The sequence below is a fragment of the Empidonax traillii genome, unplaced genomic scaffold, assembly GCF_003031625.1.
Source record: "Empidonax traillii isolate 1590-97213 ecotype Southwest subspecies unplaced genomic scaffold, ASM303162v1 scaffold289:size826226, whole genome shotgun sequence".
NCBI classification, from domain to species: domain Eukaryota; kingdom Metazoa; phylum Chordata; class Aves; order Passeriformes; family Tyrannidae; genus Empidonax; species Empidonax traillii.
Window position 1 is genome coordinate 454758 of NW_020955482.1, and position 19441 is coordinate 474198.

The 19441-nt window shown below is 40.7% G+C and overlaps 1 protein-coding gene across 2 annotated transcripts in view; it reads left to right on the forward strand.

The window, feature by feature from the left end:
• CHST11 (carbohydrate sulfotransferase 11) overlaps positions 1–19441 on the forward strand; it is a 161835-nt gene that overhangs the window by 54078 nt on the left and 88316 nt on the right. For both annotated transcript variants that reach the window (XM_027890471.1, XM_027890472.1), the window contains exon 2: positions 16224–16309. In XM_027890471.1, the coding sequence (XP_027746272.1) occupies positions 16224–16309 (86 nt within the window). The remainder of the gene's footprint in view (positions 1–16223; positions 16310–19441) is intronic.

The window sequence follows — 19441 nt, forward strand, 5'->3', positions numbered from 1 at the left end:
AGTACCACTGATGCCTTGTGTAGTGACAGCAGTGAAATTACAGAACTGGGCAAGCAAGTATACAAATCTTTCCTTTAATGCTGGCATTGGAAAGGGAAAGGTAGTAGTAGAATTTGGTCAGGTTTCTTTTAGGAAACTTCTTTTTTTTTTTTTTTTTTTAAAAGCTTTTTTCATTTCTATTTATTTGTGCCCGATAGGCACAGGTTTTTGTAAGTCTTATTTTTGCTTTGTCGCTTTCTTCATGTTTTTTCAGGAGAAAGGCCACGGGAAGATGAAAGGGGTGATTCAGGGAGGAAGAAGTGTTTGCTCTTGCTGTGTTCTACACTTTTCAAGTCAAACAGTAATGCTGGTTGCTGTGATGCCATATCTGTTAGAAAGAAATTGCATTATTAGTGACCATTGGGGGTTGCTTGTAGTTCATCCTATTCGTCTCCTCTCAGTGTGATTTGGGGAGCAAGATGTCTGTAATTGCTTCCTTGAGGTGTTAGCCTGGAGACAGTGATTTCACCAAGTGGCAAGTGGTGGGGCTGGCTGTCACCCTGTGCATTTTTAGCTTGGCACCTGGCCTTGATGACTGCTTTTAATGGCTACTTTTTGCTGGGAAGCTGAAAGTCTTCCTTTGGCTTTTATCATTTCTGTCTCACATATTGTACTTGATGTGGCCAGTAAAAGACCTTTTGTATTTCAGACATTCCCTCACCTCTTTAATCCTGACCTAAGCTTTGCTGTGAGGAGGAGAAATGGCATTGCTGGGAGGGAGCTTCTGGGAAGGAGATTGCAGAGCCCATGTGGCTGGTGTGACCGTGTTGTGTCTGGATGGTGGGGTAGAAAAATGCTGTTTGGGTTTGGAAGAACCATTTTGGTCACTTGTTTCTCAGTATTAAGGATTATCTGAGTTCCTTAATCTCTAGTTTAAAGGGAGGGAAGAAGCCTGTGTTTTGTTTTGTCTGTGGTGAGCAAAGAGATACTGTTTGAGAAACATGGCAGAAAGGAAATGAAGTCTTGTGGTTTCTTCCTTCAGTGTTATCCTAGCAATAAAAATCCACGAGGGAGCTTGTTGACTTTTTGATTAGACAAATAACATTGAGAAAGCCCTAGTGCTGGAAAACCTTAGTCATGTGCAGAGCTTACCCCTCTGTCTTTTGTCTGCACGAAGTATTGGCAGATGAAGGAGAGAAACCCTTATGTTTGGTTGGGGCTTGCTGTGCTTGTGTTTTATTTCCCCTTTTCTTTCCCTGCACTGTGTGTTTTATTTGGGGTTGACTTAAGGATAGGGATGACTTTACAGTTTTGGGACGAGCAAGTTTTGATGAGCTTCAACCTGCTCCCAGCCCAGAGCACCATCCAAAGGGTGTCCTGAAGATTCAGCTCCCACATGGCAATAAGGAAGCTTCTCTGAGGCTGTTCTGTGTGGAAAACAGTGGAAATGTAACCAGAGCATTCCCACCCTTTTCTGCATAAGGAAGCATTCATGGGAAGCACTAGCTCAAACAGGGAGTTTCTGAAGCAAAACAATTGGTTGATGCTGCATTGTCCAGCTGCAGACTGATGATTAGCTGTAGCTGTGATGAGAGTGATATTTGGAAAGCTGGATTCTGCCAACAGGTGTTTTGAAGAATCCGCAAGTGGAAGCTTTTGGAAGAGTTCACACCAAATCCCCAAGCACATATTATTTCTAAAAGCTTGAACCTCAGCCTGAGACAGTTCATTTGGATTTCTCTACTTACTGGCATTCCTTTTTGTAAGTGCATGGCATGACAGGACAAGGGGTAGTGGCTTCAAACTGGCAGTGGGTAGATTCAGATTAGATATAAGGAAGAAATTCTTTACTGGAAGGGTGGTGAGGCACTGGAACAGATTGCCCAGAGTAGCTGTGGATGCCCCATCCCTGAAGTGTTCAAGGCCAGGTTGGATGGGGCTTTGAGAAACCTGTCTAGTGGAAGATGTCCCTGCCTATGGTAGCGGGGTTGGAACTACTTGATCTTTAAGTCCCTTCCAACCCAAACCATTCTTTGATTCTATGATTACTAGTATGGCCAGGTGACATAGTTGAGGAGAGCCTCCTACTTAAAGGACATTCCTCAGTAAGGCAGGAATTAAATGAGATCCTCAGTGCTGGGGCTGGGGTGGGCTGATGGAGGGTATAGGGTTTAGGGCTGTTGTCCTCTGTTGGAAGAGAAGTAGCATAGAGAAAGTAGCAAGAGAAACAGTTAAATTGTCTTAACATGGTAAGCAAAGTATACAGCAAACCACCCTGTATTTTCATGTCCCCATAGGATAAATACGACACAAATGAACATCTGCAGAGCATGGAATTAATCCTGTTTGTGGGAGGATTTAAATGAAATCACTCATTACCTTCACCCTGCACTCTTTACTTATATTGCAATTACCTCAGGCTGATCAGAAACTCTGATTTTTCAGGTTCACTTATATCCTCATCTACAACCTTTATATCCCTCATTATTTTGCAGGCAATGTGAAACAGCAGCATAACAAAGAGCATAGCTAAGTTTTTTAGCAGCAAAATTAGTCGGTGCTAGTGGTTTGGATGTGATTTTTTAAATATGCATATTCAGCTCTCCTTTGAAATTAGCACACATTTGGTTGTAGCCACAAATGCAACACTCTAAATGCAGATTCCGCAAGGTTAGTGTGAATGGGGTTATCAGCTTGTGATGTTCTCCTTTTCTGTTCGGGGTTCCCATTACAAGAAAACATTCATAGCTGAGGTAGAGGTAATAGGCAGTCTTAATTTACCTGAAATTTTTGCTTTCCAACACTGATTTTCACTGGAGCACAGCCTTGGTCAGAAGAGAAAAATTCTTGTGCACCCTGTCATAAAGCAGCATGTAAATGTTGGATATTTTCCATACTCACAGCCTTTGTTTGAAGGGATGACTGCTCTTTGTTTAAACATTTGGGATAGGGAATTGAAAGTAAGTATGTAAAATGTAAAGGATAAGCTACTGTTTACTGAGAAACGGGGAAGCACTTGGCAACATTGCTGCTGAGTCTCTTGTCTGGTCGTGCCTTTGTGTGCCTGTGACAATGCTCCCGACCTCGAACTCTGTCACCTTTCTTAACTGTTTTAACTACAGGAAAAAACAAAGCCCCAAAGAAAAACTATAAATAAGACCAGCCATGCCTCCTGGCCTCCCTGCACTGTGGCTCTTGGCCTTGTAATCTGCCTGCCTCCCAAACCTTTTTTTTTTTCATTATTGCCCTTCAGCTGATGCAGGGCCCCTGGGTAGATGGGGTCTCCCGGGAATGGAGAAGGGGAATGTATAGAGTGACAGCGCTGAGCTGGGAGTGGGGCACTGAGGTCGTGGAAGAGGGCTGCCAGGCTCAGGGATGGTGTTAAAGCCCCAAAAACCTAGGAGGACACAAGGGAGAGGGCTTTTTTCTGCTTCCTCATGTGTGACTGAAGCCAAGTCCCCAAACCTTCAACACCTCCTCTCCCCGCCACCCTTTGCCACCCCTTGCTCTGGGTTGAGGGGGACCCAGGTTCCTGGCATGGTGGCCAGGTTAGGGAGCAAGCTGAGATTTTTCTTGGTCTGTTGGAAGACTAGAAGAGATGAGACAAGAGAAATGGTTAGCAGAGACTGAGCTTAAAGGATGGTAGAGGTGTGTAGGGGCGGCAGCAGCAGAGTGCCAAAGAGAATAGCTTAGTGAGGGGGAAAAAGAAGAGGCCGGAGAGGAATATAGAGAGGATAAAGATTTCAGAAAAATAGAATGGGTTTTGACAGGAAAATACTATGTCAAGAGTAAATAGATTAAATAGAATAGTTGAAAAGCAGCATGCTCTGGGAAAAAAAAAAAAAAGGTTGTTAAGTAAGAGACTACTATTAGATGAAAAATTCACATTGCCATTTTCTCTGACTATTACTTAAACTTTCAACCTGGGAGTCCCCTAATGAAATAAATAAAAGTAAAATGTAAAGAATGGAAAGCAGAAATCAAAATGAACTGCTATTTAATTGTTGGATTTGAGCAGTTGAATGTGATGCAGCATGTTACAACTCTTGAAAATTAGGTAATTACAAAATAAAAAAAACCCACCAACATCTGGTGGTGGGTAAAACACTGGTGTGCTGTGTCAACATCAATAATGCATGGGTGTAATATAGTCACTCATGTCATACCTGCATGAATAGCTCCACGTAAGCACCCAAATGGTGTCCTTCCCAGCTGAATAAAATGATTTCACTGCCTTGTCTGCTGAGAACTCAAGCAGTCAATCTCAGTAAATCTTCCTTTCACTGTAGACAGTTCAGATGCAATTCCCAGCCGTGCAGAAGGACAGAGATCTGTTTGAGTTCATGGAGCTGAGGTGATTTATCTCAGCTTGGAAAGGAGTAGTATGTGAAAACCCCTTGTTGTAAATTTGAAATCAAATCACAGTTTTTCCATTTGTTGTGTTCGGTTATTTAGCAGCGTTTTTACATATACTTCTTGGTAATAGCTGATTAATATTCAGTGAAGACAAATAGAGTTTTCAGAATAAAATGTAAGGATTGTCCCAAAAGCAGCAGCTGTCTGAGATTATTCTCTCCAGATCACTCCTATCTGCCATTCAACTCTGTGGCTTGAGAAAGCATCACTTAAACTGTAATTTTTATTCTGCTCTATATTTTTAAGCTGAAAGTGTAAAATATTGTCAATTAAAATGCAGTTTCGATGTTTCAGCTTTCAAGCACTTGTGATAAAATTAACCCATGCAGAGCTGAGAGCAAAGCAAGACTGGAATACATCATAGAAGCCTTCTCTGAAGCCTTGGAAGGTTAAAGACAGATAGCTAACCTGAACATTTTTCACAAATAAATGTTTTAAAATTAATTCTCCAAGCTGATGACCCTCATTATTTTAATGATACAATATTTGAATGCCAGAATTACTTCTATACAGGTGCATATGGGACTGAACAACCCAAAAGTTAAATTGGCAAGTGAACGCATATCAATTTGGCACACATAATGCTGATTTAAAAAATGTTTGACAGTTTGTAGAAATAGCTGTAACTGGGAAATCATCACTAAGTGGATACATTTCCCACGGGATGCCTGAGGGACCAGATTTTGGGTTGATGCTTGTTAAATGTTCTAATTCATCATCAAGAGCGAAACACAGTCATTTATTGTTCAGGTTTATAGAGGATGCAAAAGTTAGGGCAATTGTAAATGGAGAGGAGGAGAACTGCAAGTCATTAATACAGAATTGTGAATACCCAGTGAATTGGGTGGCAACCAAATTTTAGTCATTCTGGTAGGGCTGAATGCATAGAGGAATAAAATCTAGGTGATGCTTACTTTGTAGAGTGTCATCTTTTGTTGAAAGAGAGGTCTGAAAAGGGTTTGAGAGTGATGATTCACCAGCTGGCCTGCTTGCTGCATCACCCACAGGAGACCTAATGCTACCCTGGCATGGGAAAGCGTGGAGGACAGGGCCAGAGAGGGGAGGTGGCACTTGCTAATCATGTGAGTCCTGCCACAGCCTTTGATGTGGTGCTGTGTGATGCAGGGCACCCTGGTTTCAGCAAGTTTAATGTCAGCTTTGAGTGTGTTCAGAAGAAAGGGAAAAGAGTACCACGAAGATTCTGACTGGAAGGGATGCATAGGTCACGTCAGCTTAGCAAAAGACTATGTCTAGGGAGGAGAATTTGTCATCAAATCATCAGTTTTCCAAGGTGGATTTTTTTTCTGCTTCTGGCAAATTTAAAAACAAGATGAGTTGTCTTTCTGACAGATGAACTATAACTTAATTGGGAATTATTTTAGGGAAGTCCTGTGGAAAGGGTGCTTTCCTTTTTTTCCTCTCCTGCTTTTTCGATCCCTCTTTGCATGGGACCTCACAAGTACAAGAGCAGCGTTTGTTCCCTATGGAAGAACTTTTTAAGTCCATGACTCTGTCGAACAGTTTTGTTGCCCATCTCCTCGAGAATGATACTGTTAGAGAGATCCTGGATTTTAGGTACTTACTGGTCACCAGCTGCAACACTAATAGAAATTCCACAGTGCAGTTGGCAGGCTATTAGTGACTCAAACTAAAACCTATTATTTTGTGTGCTAATTATGAAATACTATTATTACCAGTAGAGGTCACATAGGTATCCAGTATTCTGGTGCCTGAGAAATGACATGTTGAAGTGCTGTGTGGTTCCTTTGTTCCCATTTGATGCAGAAGAAAGTTACTTGCATAGTAGCCTCATGCTATATGTGCATGTTGCATATATATGCATATAGCATATCCATGCTATTTGGAGGAAGAGTCCCTGTCAATTAAAAATTTTTAGTCTATCCAGTATCATATTTGTTAGTGATATCAGAATATGTGTCTTTTACCACTGCTGCCTGTTTTGGTTTCCCTTTAAATACTCTCACTGGAAGTAAAGTCACAGAAAGATCATTCCTCGGTCACTCCTTTTTCCTCTGGGAGATGCCTTTGGGAGGTGGAGTTGGTGTGCTTGGCCCATCCACTCTTGTATGTGTGGGACATGGCTGCATTTCCTCACTGCAGACAAAGTGCATCAAAAGGTTTTAATTAAACTCACTGAGATGATGGGAGCAATGGAAGGAGACAGATGAAGGGAGCAGAACTGCTGCAAGATAAGCAGGCACTGAGAGCTCATGCATTCACCATTCTGAATAGTTTTCTTGTGTTTTGAGAATTCCTCCTTAGAGAAAGACAGATCCAGTGTGCTCAGTGTCTCACCCGAGGCTGGCTGTAAAGCTGGGCTCTATAATGGAAATACAGATTATGCTAATTGAGATGAAGTTTTATAGTGCTAATGTGTATTTTACTCTTCTGTGTGTGGTGAAGTGCAGTCTGGGTGTGAGGGAGCTGACAATGTCCTATTCATATGTAAAATGTTGTGAAGGATCTGTGGTTTGGGGAATTTCAAAACTGCCGCATGAGGGGATTCTTACATCTGAAAGCAATATTCTCCATGTGCAGCTCATTGCTAAGGGAGAGAGCAGTGTGTGAAAGCAGCTTTCCAGCCTCTGTGTATGGATGTGCGGATCCAGCTGGAAGGAGGCAGGAGTGGTGGAGAACTCCTGAGGTCCCATGGGGCTGGACATGGGGCCAGCCCCATCTGTGGAGCTGCCGGTCTGTAGAGCCAGCAGTGCTCTGCAGACCTGAACCTGTCCTGATCCTGGTCAGCTGAGGCAATAAAGAGCTGCTGGAAAAGTAAAAGATCTTGCAAAGAAGCCGATTGTGCCTCTGTGCATTGGGATTACTTGGAGTTTAGAAGTATTAAACAGAATAAACTCTGTGGAATAAGACAGTAAGCCCAGCTGTGTATTAATTATTAGTCTGGACAGCTTGCAAATCGCAGAATCGGGCCTTTACTGTCTGTGATACTTTTTTCCCTTTTAATATCAGCATTTGGCCTTCACATTGCCAAGGAAGTAGCATCCTTAATTTGTAAGAGCTCATCTGCTTATCCAACAAGCTGCAGTTGTAATCCTCTTTGCCATAATGAATGACTGCTCTGGAAGCGATTACTGCGGGATTTCATACTTTCTTTTCCGCTTATCAAATTCTTGTAAAGAAAATTGTTGTTCATAAATCACAGTAAAGTATGAGGAGGATGTGATTGCACTAAAAATACCAGGGGCGCTGCTTCAGAGGTGGTAAATCTTGGTCCATCTGGACATGTCACTAGGACAAAAATGACCTGAGTCCCTTGATTTCTGTTTGTGTCAGGTCAGGTGTGCATATGTGTGTGTGGACTGCTTCTGCCTCAAGTTCAGAGACCAAAAGTTTAAGCCTTTCATTGCTCCAGGTTAAAATGACTGCTGCAGCTCTATTTTCTATTCTTGCTTGACTTGTGAGAAGACTTGCTGTGCGTTTCAGTAGATCCATTGCAAATATGATTTTGTGTTTCATCTTCAATGCACATCTGTTGAAGAACAGCTAAGAAACAGTAGCTTAAATAGACTGCAGCTGCAGCAGCCATCGTTTTCATTTTGACTGTGATTCAAGATAAATGCTTTTAAAATTACAACTTTCTAAAGAAACCTTCCTCCTTTAAAGGTTTTTCTCTCCCTCTTTTTTTTCTTTTTTTTTTTGTAAGCTCATAAATCATTTTTGTTTAGTAGACTGATACGAACAGTGCGATGGAAGTGGTGGGAAATACAGAAAAAGAAATCCAGCTTCTTATTATTTTAGGACAATGCAAATGTAGCGTTTTTTTTCCCCTGGACCTGCATATGCACAGTTTTTGTTTGAACTTACATGAGAGAGATGGGATATAGCCAACTATCTACAACCTTGAAAACTAGGCTGATAAGAAGGACAGAGTAGAGCATTCAGCTCTTTTCTGTAAAGACAACCCAGCAGCAGATGTGCCTGCTGATGTTGCTACACCGCGTATCTAGAGAGTGGAAGGAGGCACGTTTAGAAGCCTGTCAGCTTCTCTAGAAATTTTCCAACCTTCCCAGATTATTGCAATATCATTTTGCAAAACACATGGCTAACTTGTAGTGGAAAAGTAGGAAAAAGTGGAATGTCTGCAAAGTTCTTCTTGCATTTGATATACTGGATCCACAGTGTCCTTTCATGCAAATTCATAATGCACGTGTTTGTTTATGAAGTACATATAGTTAAAACCACAATTCCTAAGGTTCTAACTTCCTTTGGAGAACGTTGCATTTGAGACAGAAAAAAACCAAAGAAGTTCTTAAGTTGATGTGAATGGTAAAAATTTTTTTTATTTATCTACGAAGACGTAGAAGTAGTTTGGTGAAAAAAGAAATAGACCATTTTTATCCATATTTTGGGACATCTGGCTTTGCTACTGGAAGGTGTAAACCAGGGCATGAATAGAGTGATGTTCAGACAACTGAAGTGGTCAGTGATCCATTCGGAAAGAACATGTGAAATATTGTGATGCCCCCAAATCTGCATTTCATGCCTGAGAAAACGAGGTGCTATCTGAAATATTCTGACCGAGTCTAACACAGTTTGTAGTTTGCACCCGCAGAAACATGATGCATTAAAAGCAGCCTGTGTGTTCCAGAGATAAACAAAATAGAGCTCTCCTCGTGGGAGAAGTAAAGCCTGTGGAAAAGTCTCTTGACTTTGTGGATAATTTCTCGAGACTTCTAAAGAAATGCTGTATGGATTAACATTTTTAAAAAATTACTGGAAAAAAGTTTCTCATTGTTCATTAACAGGAAAGATGTTGTGCTAATTTATGCCACATGCAATGTCCGTAGGGTGGCCGAGGATCTAAGTCTCTGCATAATTTCACCCAAGGATATTAACTTCCCCACTGTGCCCAATTAAATCCATCCCCATGCTAATCTGAGAACAAACAGGATAAAATACAAATTTATTTCTGGAAAACTGTCTAAAGCAAAAAGGAATTAAATATCTCTCTATTCTTTGGAGGGCATTTACAACCTTTGTAATTAGTGATTAGAGCTAAGAAACAAATGTTGGGATTCATTTCTTTACTGGGCCGGGGTTTATTTCATGTAACTTCAACCATCTAGGGTTGCTGGTCAGTGGGAAAGGAGAGGAGCCACCTCCAGAGCTGCATGGAGCACCCCATTCTTGCAGCTGTGGCTCTCTCTAAATTGTAGCAGCTTAGACGAGTAGCTCATAAGAGAAATCTCACTTCCTAGCATGAATTCAGTCTGTGGCAACTAATCGGTTTGTGGAAGTTTTTAACCTCTTTGCCTCTACTTTTTTGACCTGTGAGCTGAGGACTCTGGTCCCTGGCGTCATAATTTGCAGCTTTCTTGCCCTTCTCAGCCATAATCATTTCAATTAGGTGTGATTTTTTTCTTTATTTTTCATTCTTCACTTTTGTTGTATCCATTTTTTTTTTGTTTGTTTCTCAAACTAAGTAAACCCTTGGTTTTGTACTTACTGTCTGGTGTAAGGTAAAATCTGGTTCTCTACTAATGTAGAGAATAAGAATTATCGCATTCTCTGCATTCAAGACTTTGACGTGCTTATATAAAATACCTAATCTGATTTTTACTTTCTAAAAATACATCTCTCAAGCTCCAGTGAAGAAAGCTGCAGTTTTGCCTTAAGAAATTGAAAGAGGCCAGACAAGAGTTTAGTCATAAATCCTTGTACCTGTGGTCTCCAGATGAAAGACCGATAATTTAGTCTAAAATCCTGAGCTGAACGCAGCAAAGCACAAGGCCCCAGATGTCACAAGATGTTGTTATCAATCCGCTGATCTTTGTGAACCCCTGCTGAAGGATTAGTGTTCATAAATCATTGCCTGGAGAGCAATCTCAAAGTCCCCTTGCTCAGGCTCTGGAGCCAGTGCTGGGTGACAGCATTTGCATTCACTTTTCATGCTCTTTATTGCTGATTAAAAATTAACCCCATCAGACCATTTGGTGCCCTTTTCCTGATTACTCTGTAGAAGGGAGCACAGGAATTTTAATGACATTTGAAATAGTCTTTTTTGAGGCTGAATTTCCAGCTTTGCCTGTGGTTTGGACTTGGCTGAAGTCTTGCAGAGCAGATTGTTGTCAATTATTATGGAAGTCTCATTTTCCTGAAGCAGAATGAGCCGGTTACTTATGACAAGCTTATTCAGCACGATTTTAGCTAACTGTCTGAAAGGTATGTAGACAGGATGCTCCAAATCACAAAAAGAATTCAGTCCAAAACCTGTGACGAACTCCAGGAAAGAGCTGCTTCCTAGGGTCACTTACTTCAACTTTGCCCTGAGTGTTATGATGCTTAAAGAATGTTGCATGTGCAAAATGTTGTTGGATTGAGCCTTGCTTGGTTTGTGTTCGGATGTGACCTGTTTGCCCTAAGCATAATTCTTGCCAGAGCAGTAGTTTTATATCATTTACAAATACATACAATTGAGCTATGGATGTCTCTGTGTTTAGTGTAGTATTTGAAAGTGTATTTCAATGCTTCATCCTGTGTGCCAAATAAAAGTAATTTTCTGTCCTGCTTTGGGGTCGTAGCAGAAGTATGTGCAAGAAAAACCATTTCAAAATCTTAAGCTGAAGAGAATCGCTAACCCTTCAGTACGGGTATAATTAATTATTCCTGCTTTTCTTTAAAAATTCAGGAAGTTTGAAGACAGTAACTTATGTAAATATGGCTAGAGATGCCATAGATTTAAGTAGCTGTTTTGATGCTGCTGCGTTGCCTCAACCAAGTGGCACTGGTTTTTCTGTCTAGGTTGGGTAGGGGATATTCAGGTGAATGGTCAGCCTTAACCCAGTTGTTTACATCTTATGGAAAATGCTAACATGTCGTGTACCTGCTCTTTGCTATCAGGATGCTCCATGGAAAGCATTAATCCTGTCCTGAAATTAGGGGCAGTTGGACAGCAGGAGAGCAGTGGATTAGCTGGAGAACAATATACTTCAACCAGAAGAAACAGGCAAAATGCTGTCCATTTTCAGCCTCTCATACAGAAATTACACCAAAAAAGAAAAGCAAACAGACCAAAATGAGGAATATATTTGACTATTTTTTTTTCTTTTAAACAAGAACAGGATCCTATTTTCAACCAGAGTCTTACCATACGGCTCCTAATGCATACTTTTTCCTCCTCAGTGAGACACTTGTATTCCAATAGGTGGAGTGTATTACATATATTAGCTTTAAGCAATGCTGTATTTTGTCTCTGCACTTTCAACCAGTGCAATGAAAAGTTAAATATTAATATGTCCTCAGAACTTTTCTCAAATATTTGTAGTATGAGACTGTTAATTTAAGAGGCAGCAAACAGAGGTGAAGTTTTTACATTTGGCTTTTGTTATCTTGGCAGTAATTAGGATAGTCCAATAGATGTAAATTAAATGTTACCAAGTAGGAAAGCAGTTGCTAGATTGCAGTTGGGGAACTTTTATTATATGGAAGTCTTGGAAATTGGAGCCTCTGACATTTACAAGATGATTGTAGGATGGTGGTGATAGAGCTGGCTGCTGAATGCATGCACTCAACATTTGAAATGTCGCTTGTTTGTCTCTGTAAGTCCAGTGGAAGAAGTGGCAATTATTTTGTGTGTTTCTTCCAGCAGAGCCTCCTCTGTGACTTGAACGCACACAGGTTTGTGAGAAGGTGACCTTTATGATTTTAAGTCTCCAAAAATCTTGGTTCCCATTCCCCTCCTGCTTCCTTTTCACTGTTGTCTAGGTAGTCCCAGTGTTTGACATACCCTTTTAAGCCAGTAATCTCCCAACAGAAGTGTAACCATGTCCCCCCTCTCAATTTCTCTGCAGTTCCTCATAGGAAGAGGCAGAAATTGCACTCATGTGGCTTTTTATTTTAGGGGTTTTTTTCCAGAGGTCTCCCATTCTGGGTCAGGGTCTTTGTAAGTTATTGGATGCATTATAAATGCTTCCTGCCAAGTAGAGGTGACAACTTAAACCTGGTTTACACGTTAATGATCTTCAGTTTCTGAAAGGTCGTGCCAAAAAATGAAGGCTTTATACCACACCTTCCTGCATGTCCCCCTTCCCCACCTGTGCCCATTATTCTAAGCTGGCTGCAACCTGGAGGGGACACCTCCTCTTGTAGGTGCCAAGACCTTGCAGGTGCTTTGCCACGTGCATTTACTCTGCCACTTGTAACACATCGATTGTTGGACCGTGGCAGGAGGTTCAAAGGATACCTTTCTTGGTGGCAAAACCTTTGGACTTCTTTTCTGCAGAGACACTAGAAGAAGGTTTGACTGAGGATTGCTGTGTTCTTGTGTTCGATGCACTGTAATTCGCAGGTCAAATTCCTGCCCTTGGTACTAGTGGGTCTAAATGGAATTTTCTGGAAGTTGTGCATGGATGCTTCTGTTCTGAGATGATTTAAAGCCTACACTTGTAGTTTCCTTCTCTCTGTATATGTATACAGAGCTGATTATTGTGTTGATAAGCCAGGACATTTATCTTTCTCTTTTGAAAAACTGAAATTTGCTACCTAGATAACATCCTCTCCAAACTTCCTACTAGGTTAATAACTAGTGATTCCACAGATTTTAGCAAGATGAGCGAAGATTGCATTTTGGACAAATCATTCCTGGGGATGGCAGAAGAGTCATGTTCTTACAACTCTTGTATTTCAGTAACAAACTAGCAGTTCATCCAGTTGCTTATTGGCTAAATTCAGGGGATTCACATTTTTGCTGCACTTGCAGCAGTAGCACCACTCCTTAATCGTTAAAGGCATCTAATGCTGCTAAACTTAAAGCTCTTTTCCAACCTAAACAATTCTAAGATTCTTTGTCAGCCGCTTCACACTCTTAGTGTGCATGAACGTGATCATTTCATCAGTTCTTGGAGCCATGCATGTGCAATACTTATCATTAGATTATAATTAACTGTAATTATGTATGGAGATCAGCCCAAGCCATATAACGTAGATTTAGATATTTACTATGCTAATAAGAAAATTTGGTGAGGATAAAGGGCTCGATTTTTTAAATTTTCACTACCACAGTAGTGTGATAGATTCTTAGTGAAAGCGTTGTTAAAATACGTATGGCTGAAGTTACCATCCAGGTTAGTTTTCTTACTAACATAGCACATTGCTATGGAGGAAATTCAGGCCTAAAATGTTGTGTCATCTGTATGATGAAACACTGCCTCAGAGAGGCTAAGATGGTAGAAAACAGGTTGCAGGAGCCATGAGAGGTGAGTTTTTCCACAGACATGTCAGCAAGGCTGAACTATATGAAAACATTCCTTATAGTTATTCACCTGAGGACAATTCTGCGAACAGTGCAAGTGGGATTTTTGCTGGGGAAAGGGGCTTATGCACCTTTATTTTGATGCTGTAGTTAAATTCCAGGCACAAGTATTTTCCAAGTGTGCACAGAGGTGCATCAGCTGCATCAAGGCGTGATGTTCCTGACAGCAGTAAACAGGGAAATGAGTGCTGTGTTGCTATGCTAACCCTGCAGTCTGCTTCTAAAGGCTTAATGAAAAAAACCAAACCAATTAAGTAATATTGGGTTTGATAAAATAGATTGAATCTCCTCTGTGACTAAGGCTCTACACTAGCATTTAGCTTTGGCTGGGGAAACAGTTGCTTTTTTTATTGTTGTCTGTTTACATCTGGAAACAAATCTTCCATGTTGTGTAAATAATTTAATCTTTATTGCTGTTACTGCTGCATATAAAGTGTTTCTGTGTTTATACCTGCTGGCCAAGTAAACCAGGAAGGGATACATTTATGCATGTTACTGTTTAGTGTATTTAATGGAAATGAAAAGTGAAATAATAAATTAGGGAATACCACACTAGCATTATTCTTCTTCATTTTGGAACAAAGCATCAGTGTCGCAGGATCTTAGTTAATCACAGTCTGGATACACTGAAACGTTCCCCTTTCTCTTTCCCCCTGCTGTGGTGTTTAAATGGAAAGTGTGTGGTCTGCTGTTGAGTGGAAGGCTTCATTTTGGAAAGGTTGCTTTAATGAGGAGGGAACCACAAAATGATTTTAAAAGCATCTCTGGACACAGTTCCTGGTACAAGAGTATGGAGGGGGATGACAGATGGGGGATAAGATGGACAGGAGCTCTGTAATTAGAATGACCGATGGACGTCTCACATCCTCACTTCAAAGTTTTCTTCCTAGAATCACTTCCAGGCATTGGAAGGTGACATTAGTCATGTGAAATATTTTTAAAGTTTTAACTTTTTAAAACACATTCTAAGTTGTCTTTTAAAAGGGCACATTATCACAAAAATGGAGGAATTGCAATATTTGTCTGCAATGCGCAGAATTTAATCAGGCATTTAAATGTGTCAATTAAAATTATAGCCACTTGTAACATTACTGTCCTAATTGTGAAGACAATAAAAACATTTAGCCAGTTTGTTTACTGAGTGTGTATGTCCAACTCCTGCCACAAGACCAGTGGAATCTGTTTGCTCAGGGAAAAAACAACCCGGTTGTCTTTAGATAATTACCTTCTTTTGAAAAATAGATATGGAGTGAGTGAAGGAATCAATTATGTTCCCAGATTGGACTGTATACAGTTTTCTGTGGTTTATACTACTTAATTTATCAATTATGATTACATGTTAGCCCTCAGTCTTAAAACATGACTGGGCTGTATTCTCTGACTTGGCTTGAAGCCCACTATATCATGACTGCAAGTGGTGCAGCTCATTGCTCTAGGGACACTTCAATAGTTTCTGGTTACAAAACATGGCAAGAGGTGGTAAAAGCATGCATGACTCTGCTTAACATGATGTTCCCAGCAGGAACATCTCTTTTTTCCTTTTTTTTTTTTCTTTGATGTCGTAATTAAGCCTTGATGAGACAAACCTCCCCTCGGTGCAATGCCTGATGTCTGACAGCTTGATGCTCCTTCTGTAGTTCTCAGGGCAAGCTGGGTGCTGAAGAGTGTTAGCAGAGGACGATGTGATGTGGGCCAAGAGATTAGAAGCACAGGCATGCTCTTGTTTTCCTCCTGACTGTAGGAGGGGGGTGGAGCCAAATGGCTTCTTATGCAGAGTTTTATGGCCACAGAGGTCTAACTTGAAGCTGATGATCTCTGTGCCTGCTGGGGCTCAGATCAACACCTCTCCTGAAAAATGTTTTATCATCCGAAATGCTCCTTGATCAAAGACCTTTGTCAAAGCCTTTGGTTTGAAAACCTGCTGGCCTTCAGTGGGGATAACAGAGCATATGTTGGGTCGCGGATCAGTCAAATTTCCAGTTGTAATATGTAGAGTAAAATAGTTTGGGGTAAGGAGTGCAGCAATGATGAAGTATGTATGTGTGTTTTGTACTGATGAGTGTCTGTTCTAGGAGAAACCAAAGAGTTAGGCCAGAAGCTTTAAAATCAATGTTTTATCGTTAGGTTCCTGTGTCCATCTGTACTGAGGCTGGAGAGAGGCTCAAACACTGTCTCTCAGAGATGCTGATTATAGCAATCTAGCTGACTCCTCCTTGATGATCAGAGAAGCAGATTCCTGAATGCCAACACTGCTGAAAATTGTGTTGTTTTGGTCCCTATGCTTGAATTTTTGTGGATGCAAGCTGGGAGTTGTTGCATAACAACTTTTATAAGAGAGCTTTTATCTTTAGTAACTTCCACAATAGATAAAAGATTTAGCTTTTGGACAATTTCTAGGGAAAGTAAAATTAGGAGTTAAGGAACAGCACTGTCTGGAATTCCATGATCTGTCAGAAAATCTTTTCTTGCTGTAGGTATTGCAATTGATTACTGCTAACCAGTGTTGCTAACCTGTATTAATTTCAATTTCCCCTTGCAGTAATGCGTAGAAATCCATTTGGGATGGACATTTGCTGTCGGAAAGGATCCAGAAGCCCACTGCAGGAACTATATAATCCCACCCAGGTGAGTGTCTCATGGCTATGATCAAGCTTCTCAGCCCAGCATACAAATACAGTCTCTTCTGAAGATATTTTTGGTCCGTTTTTTTCTCATTTACATGCAATAGTTGCTTTCAGTATGGAGAACTGATCCTGGGACCTGCAGAGATTAGCCATAAAGTTCTACAGTTTGAGCTAAGGGCCTGATTTTCAAAGGTTTTTAGTCGTCTAAGGATGTGGATTCCTCCAAAATTTTTTCTCAGGTACCCAAAAGCCTTAAAAGATCTAGCTAGAAGCTGAGGTGTCACACTGACACAGAGTGGCAGAGTGGAGTGAATGTGTCATGATCTACATGAAACAAGGAGTGTGGTAAGACTATAAATGGCATAATAATATGTGAATATCATTTAAATGACTTTCAGGTAGCTAGCTGCCTTTCCTGTCCTGGTTCATTGCTTGTATGGAGTCTAGACAAACACTGTAGCTCATGCTCTTCCTTACACTGTCCTATTCAACACCTGACTGTCTTGATGGGAGCTTAGAATAACCTCAGTTATTGCTCATCTTGTGACAAGCAGCATAGGAAAGCTACCTGAAATTCGTACTCCTGTTTGTTCCTCTGAATCAATTTATTCCCCACATGTGGGCTGAATTGGCACATTCAGGAGCAGCATTTCCTGTTGGCAGCCAAGAGGAAGTGCTGCCATTGAGAGAAAATGCCAGCTGACTATTAAACATATTTATTAAAGTTTAACAACCGCCTATTATATATTTATCCATCAATGAATACATTGAGTTTTACTAAATTGGCTATTAAGGCAAGTGACTATCCCAGTAAATCTAACTTGTTAGATTTAACAAGGCAGTAAATGTTTTAAATACTATTTGATTATGAAGAGACTCACTATATGGTGTGAAAAACGAAGTCCAAGGGATTTAAAGTATTTACATAAAGAATTGACAGCAATCCAAAGATATGTGATATCTGTTATGTAGCACAGGAAAGCTCCATTTGCTCGTTAGTGTTGCTTTTATGAACGCAGACTGACTTTCTAATTGAATTCAAATTCTGTGCATGACTGAGAACATAAGTTTGTCATACTAATATACTGGCCTTTATTGACCATTATGGGAGTTAGCATTGTGTAAATGGAAAGTGCATGTAAAAGCCCTGAAGAGGAACAATCCAGTGCTACAAAGGAAAATGATTAGCATTTGCAAGTCAAATTTAAAGAGTCTTTGCAGATGCTCAAGAAGAGCTGGTAAGGGAAAAGAGACTGTCTGAGTAATTAGTCTCTCTGGGGTCTGCTGCGTGTCAGTCAAAACCTCCTTGCCCTTTAACATCATTAGAGGACAAACCATAAGAAAGAAACACCCCCATCCACTGAAGGGCCATAATCCCAGCGCCCTTGCAAGCTTGGACAACTGAAAAGATTTCTTGAGCTTCCTGAAGCAGGGAACACAGCTGGCAGCTCCTTCACTGATCCTCCTTCCTTTCTGTGTGCACTGACCAAGCAAACCATTAACATCCTTTTCCAGGCTTGCCTGCGAGTCAGCCAGAAAGTTGATATTCAAGGGAGCACAGCAGTTTTTGCAGCTGATGTCGAATTAAGGAGATTACTTTTTTTATGCAGAAGTGTTTCCATCACCTGCTGACATCTGTTTTTATCAGGCTTTTAAGTTTTGTTTCTTTCTCTGGTCTTAAGTGTTGTTTGTTTTTTTTGGAAGGGGCTTTGCATGCTGCACTCAGTACAAGAGAGACTGGCAGTGGTAGACAAACGAGTGCGTGCAATCTGGGAAAACAGTAACAAGAAAATGCAGTGAGTAGAGGCTGCCAGACAAAACAACAGACTGGAGATGACCCCTAGAATATTTCATCAAATACATGGTTCATCTTTCTTTTTTTGTTTTTTGCCCGAAGAGAGGCCTGTCTCACCTTTCTTAGGGTGGCAGATTAGAGACTGGCCTGTAGAGTACTTGTTCCTCAAGAGTTCACCAGGACTTGTAAGGGTGGGGGGATGGAAATCGGATCTCTAGTCTTTCCTTGCTGAAACAGTTGCAATCAACCATTTGTAAAGTCAGCTCAGAAGTCAATATGTAATAAATATGCAAGACAACAGGGCCAGGTTGAATGAGGCTTTGAGCAATCTGTTCTAGTGGAAGGTGTCCTTGCTCATGGCAGTTGGAACTAGATGATCTTTAAGATCCCGTCCAACCCAAATCATTGATTCTATGAAGACATTTTTGACCAAAATATCTTAGTGATCTAGACAATGAAAACACCAGTTAGATATTTAACCTTTGACTATCAGAACCTCCTGGAACCTCCTGGTGTTGTGAATCCATATTTCTCTCCTGGGTGCTGATGGCTTGTGTGCCACCACAGAAACTCCCTGGCACTCAGTATAGCTGCCTCGGAGGAACAGCAGAGCTGATTGAGCAGATATTTGTAGTTCTCCTTATAGTTCAAAGCAATGTGTGAAATTCAAACACCATATGTAGGCCACTGAAGGGTGCCCTGAAGACATGGTTTTGGATTACTACAAGCTAGGTGTAGCTGTGATTTTTTTAAGGGTAGGAAACTTTAAATGTGAGAAGGCATTAAGGGCCCATGCCCCAGGAGCATGCAGTGTGCTCCTGGCTGTTCCCTGTCCGGGGAGATGAGAGTTTGGCCGCCGATTGAAATAGGTGTCAGATAGGGTCAATACTCCCTGGGATTTAAAATGCTGTAGTTTAACATGAATAAGATTTTTCTACTGTGTGCTTAACATCAAATTGCTCTGGTTTATAAAACCAGATGGACACAGGTTGATTTACACCAGCTGAGAATTGGACTGTATTTACTGTGTTGATATATAACAGCCTTTCTGATCCTGGCCTGTTTTGTTTCCTTCTATGGAGTTGTTTGGGTTGTTGCAGATGCCATCATTTGTCTCTTGAATCTCTTTTTGACCTGGTGAATGATTATCATAAGGAAAAAAAAGGAAGAAGGAAGAGAAGATAAGGAAAAGAAAAAAAAAAAACAAACACCACCTACCCCACCAACAAAAAAACCCACAAAAAAACCAAACCAACAAACAAAAAACCAAAACCAAACAAACCGGCACAAACAAACAAAAAAAACCCAAACAAAACAACAACAAGCCCCCAAAAACCA